The sequence below is a fragment of the Physeter macrocephalus genome, chromosome 14, assembly GCF_002837175.3.
Source record: "Physeter macrocephalus isolate SW-GA chromosome 14, ASM283717v5, whole genome shotgun sequence".
Taxonomy (NCBI): domain Eukaryota; kingdom Metazoa; phylum Chordata; class Mammalia; order Artiodactyla; family Physeteridae; genus Physeter; species Physeter macrocephalus.
Genome location: NC_041227.1, coordinates 122,118,282 through 122,121,181, shown reverse-complemented (window position 1 = coordinate 122,121,181; position 2,900 = coordinate 122,118,282). Strand labels below are relative to the sequence as shown.

Genomic DNA, 2,900 nt, shown 5'->3' with positions numbered 1-2,900 from the left:
GAGGCCGCAACAGTGAGAGGCCTGCGTACAGCAAAAAAAAAAAAAAAAAAAAAAAAAAAAAAAAAGATATGCTCTTAGCATCTGGTGGTCACGCTGGTGCGGGCCCCACACTGTCCTGGTCCCTGAGCATTAAGTGGAGTCCTGGTTGGGCCATTTCATTTCCTTGTAAGTGTCCCCAAAACCTTTGGGCATTTTTTTGGCAGTTTCATTGAATTTTTCATCAAATTGAAGAGAGTTGACCGGGTAAGAAGAGAAGCAATTAAGTCATACAAGCGGCCAGACCTTTTGCCAACAAAAGTAATGTTAAAAAGTAGGAGCCGGGGAGGAAACCGTGGAGCAGAGGGCAAGACCTGCCCAGGTGTCTGTGGTCCCTTATCTCCTGCTGCCTCTGTGGTGGTAGGCGTGCCCCCTGGGGTCCCAGGCAGGGCCTGGAGCGTGGCTCAGGTCCCGCTGCTGGTGGGGACCCGGGGCCCACCCCATCTCTTCCTTGCTGTCAGGGTCTCATGGGTTTGTCAGAGCTCATTTGCAGAAGTTCAGTTGTTTTGTTCTCAGAATCGTCCTTCGTTCCTTGGATGCTGCCAAAGCTGCGTGTTGAGTGCTGTACCTGATGGTGTCTTATTTGGGCTGGAGTGTGTCTAGCTTGTGCTAAATGGCCCAGACTGGGGAGTTATTCACCTTATTCACCTTCGCAAGCCCCAGTACCCCCCGACCACTGAAATTATGGCTGCTCAGCACAACCCTAATTGAGACATTTCAAGTGGGAGGTGGGTGGACCAACCACAGGAGCAGCCCAGCAGTCAGAGCTCACCCCTGGGCAGGTGGACGCCGGTGCCCAGTTGCATTAGAGTGGGCATCACTGTGTTGTGTCCGTGGACCCCACGCTCTCACCTGGAGGAGCTGCTCCCCTGAGATACCTTGTGGGACCCTCAAAGCTGGTCACCACGGAGAAGGCAGCAGGGCAGTGGCTGCTGAACCACAGGTTCAACACTTGCCACACAGAGCCCTGGGCCAGACACCAGGAAGGAGCTGAACCCACACTGTAGAATGCGGGGGAGCTGCAGCAGGTCTGCGCCTGGCCTAGAACAGTAGGTCTTGGGGCTCCATGAGAGGGTCCACGGAGGGCACTTCCAGGTGTAAAGTGTGATTTTATACAAGGGTGTGTCACCCTTCCTTACATCAGAGGTTTCTCTGGGAAGGAAGACCCGGGTCAAGTCTGGTCCACTGTGTACCTGCAGAAGCTCCCCCTTAACCTTCCCGATTCTTAAGTGATGGTTTCACACTTGCGCCTTGGGTCCTGTCCCCGCGTCCAATCACTTTAAACTGGAGACAGCTGACATGCTGTTCTCCCCGGGCACTGGGGCTCAGGCAGCTGCAGACCCCAAGGGCCGGCCTGGACCTCAGGTCTGCATGTGGCAAGGGGCCAAGGGAGGGGGTCCCACCTGGGGAAGGTGACCCTGCCATCTGCACAGCTTCCACAGACACTGTGCCCCCTTCCATGCGGCCGCTCGAGGTGGGGAATGACGTCCAGGCCCCTCTGGTCATGTTTACCATGGTCGCAGGTGCCGGACGTCAGCGTGGCTGGGTTTCCCTTGGGCTCCCCAAGCTCTGTGCCTGGTGTCCCGCACGCTTCTTGAGTGTGTGGACGTGAGCTCAACACGTCCGAGGATCCGTGTGCGCCGTGAGGGCGGGCGAGGGGTGCGACCTTCTGGTCCTGGCCTCCTTGGTTCAGTCGCTCAGCCAACAGCTGCAGCGCTGCCCCAGGGGTCCCAGACCAGGGGGACTTGTGGGCAGGCTCAGGGGTGGGGGGAGGAAGGCCTGGGGCGCTTGGAGGCCCTGCCCTCCTGGGTCACGACCCCCAACCCCCCATCCCCCACAGGACCACCATCTGGACCCACCGCGTCCGCTTCCTGGAAGAGTGGGCCCTGCCCCACTGGGCAACCTTCACCATCTGGAACGCGGGCCGGCAGGGCCGCCGGCTCTACCGCAGCCTGACGGCAGGGTCACGGTGCAAGGTGGGGCCCACCCCTTGTCCCACCCCTCCCCCATCCAGCAGCACTGCCCCCACTGCCCCTGAGGCTGGCGTCCTGATTTCTCCCCAGGTGGTCGCCTTCTGCGACGTGGACGAGAACAAGATCAAGAAGGGCTTCTACTGCTACGAGGACTCTCAGGTGCGCCCCCTCCCCACCGAGCCCCACGGTCAGTCACAGCGGCCGGCCGCCCACACTGCACTCTGGGGCGCTGTCCTGGGCCTTTTGAGTAGACACTGCCCAGAACCTTCCTCCTTGAGAAAAGCCATCTGGGCCCAGACAGCTGCCAGGCCTGGCAGATGCAGCCCTCAGGCTCCTGGGGTCTCCAGGACCCCAGAGGGCACCCGTGCCTGCCCCCACCTGCCCCTGTCCCCGCTGGAAGGTCTCCTCGCAGGCTTGGGTCTGTCCGCTGCCCACCTCAGGTTAGTCCTGCGGCAGCCCTAGGTGGCTGGGTGGCGGTGCTGGAGACCAGGTCCCGCCCTGGGTCTGGCCGTGGCCCGGGCGCCTGAGGGCATCGAGCTGTGAGCGGGGCAGAGGTGGGGGGCTGGGGACCAAGGTGGAGCAGCCTGTGGCCCTTCTCTCCTCTCAGGAAAGGCCCAAGCCCCGGGTCCCGGTCCTGCACTTCCGAGCCGCACAGCCACCCTTTGTCATCTGCGTGAAGCTGGTGAGTGTCAGGCTGGGGCCTGTGTGGCTGGGACAGCCCCAGGGTCAGGAGGTATGTCGTGTCCCCCAGGAGGCTGCGGGCTCGGACGGGAGGTGAAGACCGCCGCTCTGGGGGGCCAGGAGAGTGATCCGCGTGGGGGCGGGGCCAGGAGAGTGATCCGCATGGGGGCGGGGCCAGGAGAGTGATCCGCGTGGGGGCGGGGGGGCCAG

General features: G+C 61.8%; 1 protein-coding gene across 1 annotated transcript in view; it reads left to right on the top strand.

The window, feature by feature from the left end:
- Positions 1–2,825, top strand: part of B3GNTL1 (UDP-GlcNAc:betaGal beta-1,3-N-acetylglucosaminyltransferase like 1) — a 102,600-nt gene extending 99,775 nt beyond the window's left edge. Inside the window, exons 10-12 of the mRNA XM_028498916.2 lie at positions 1,877–2,012; positions 2,100–2,168; positions 2,617–2,825. Of these exons, the coding sequence (XP_028354717.1) occupies positions 1,877–2,012; positions 2,100–2,168; positions 2,617–2,787 (376 nt within the window). The 3' untranslated portion in view covers positions 2,788–2,825. The remainder of the gene's footprint in view (positions 1–1,876; positions 2,013–2,099; positions 2,169–2,616) is intronic.
- Positions 2,826–2,900: the final 75 nt, after the last annotated feature.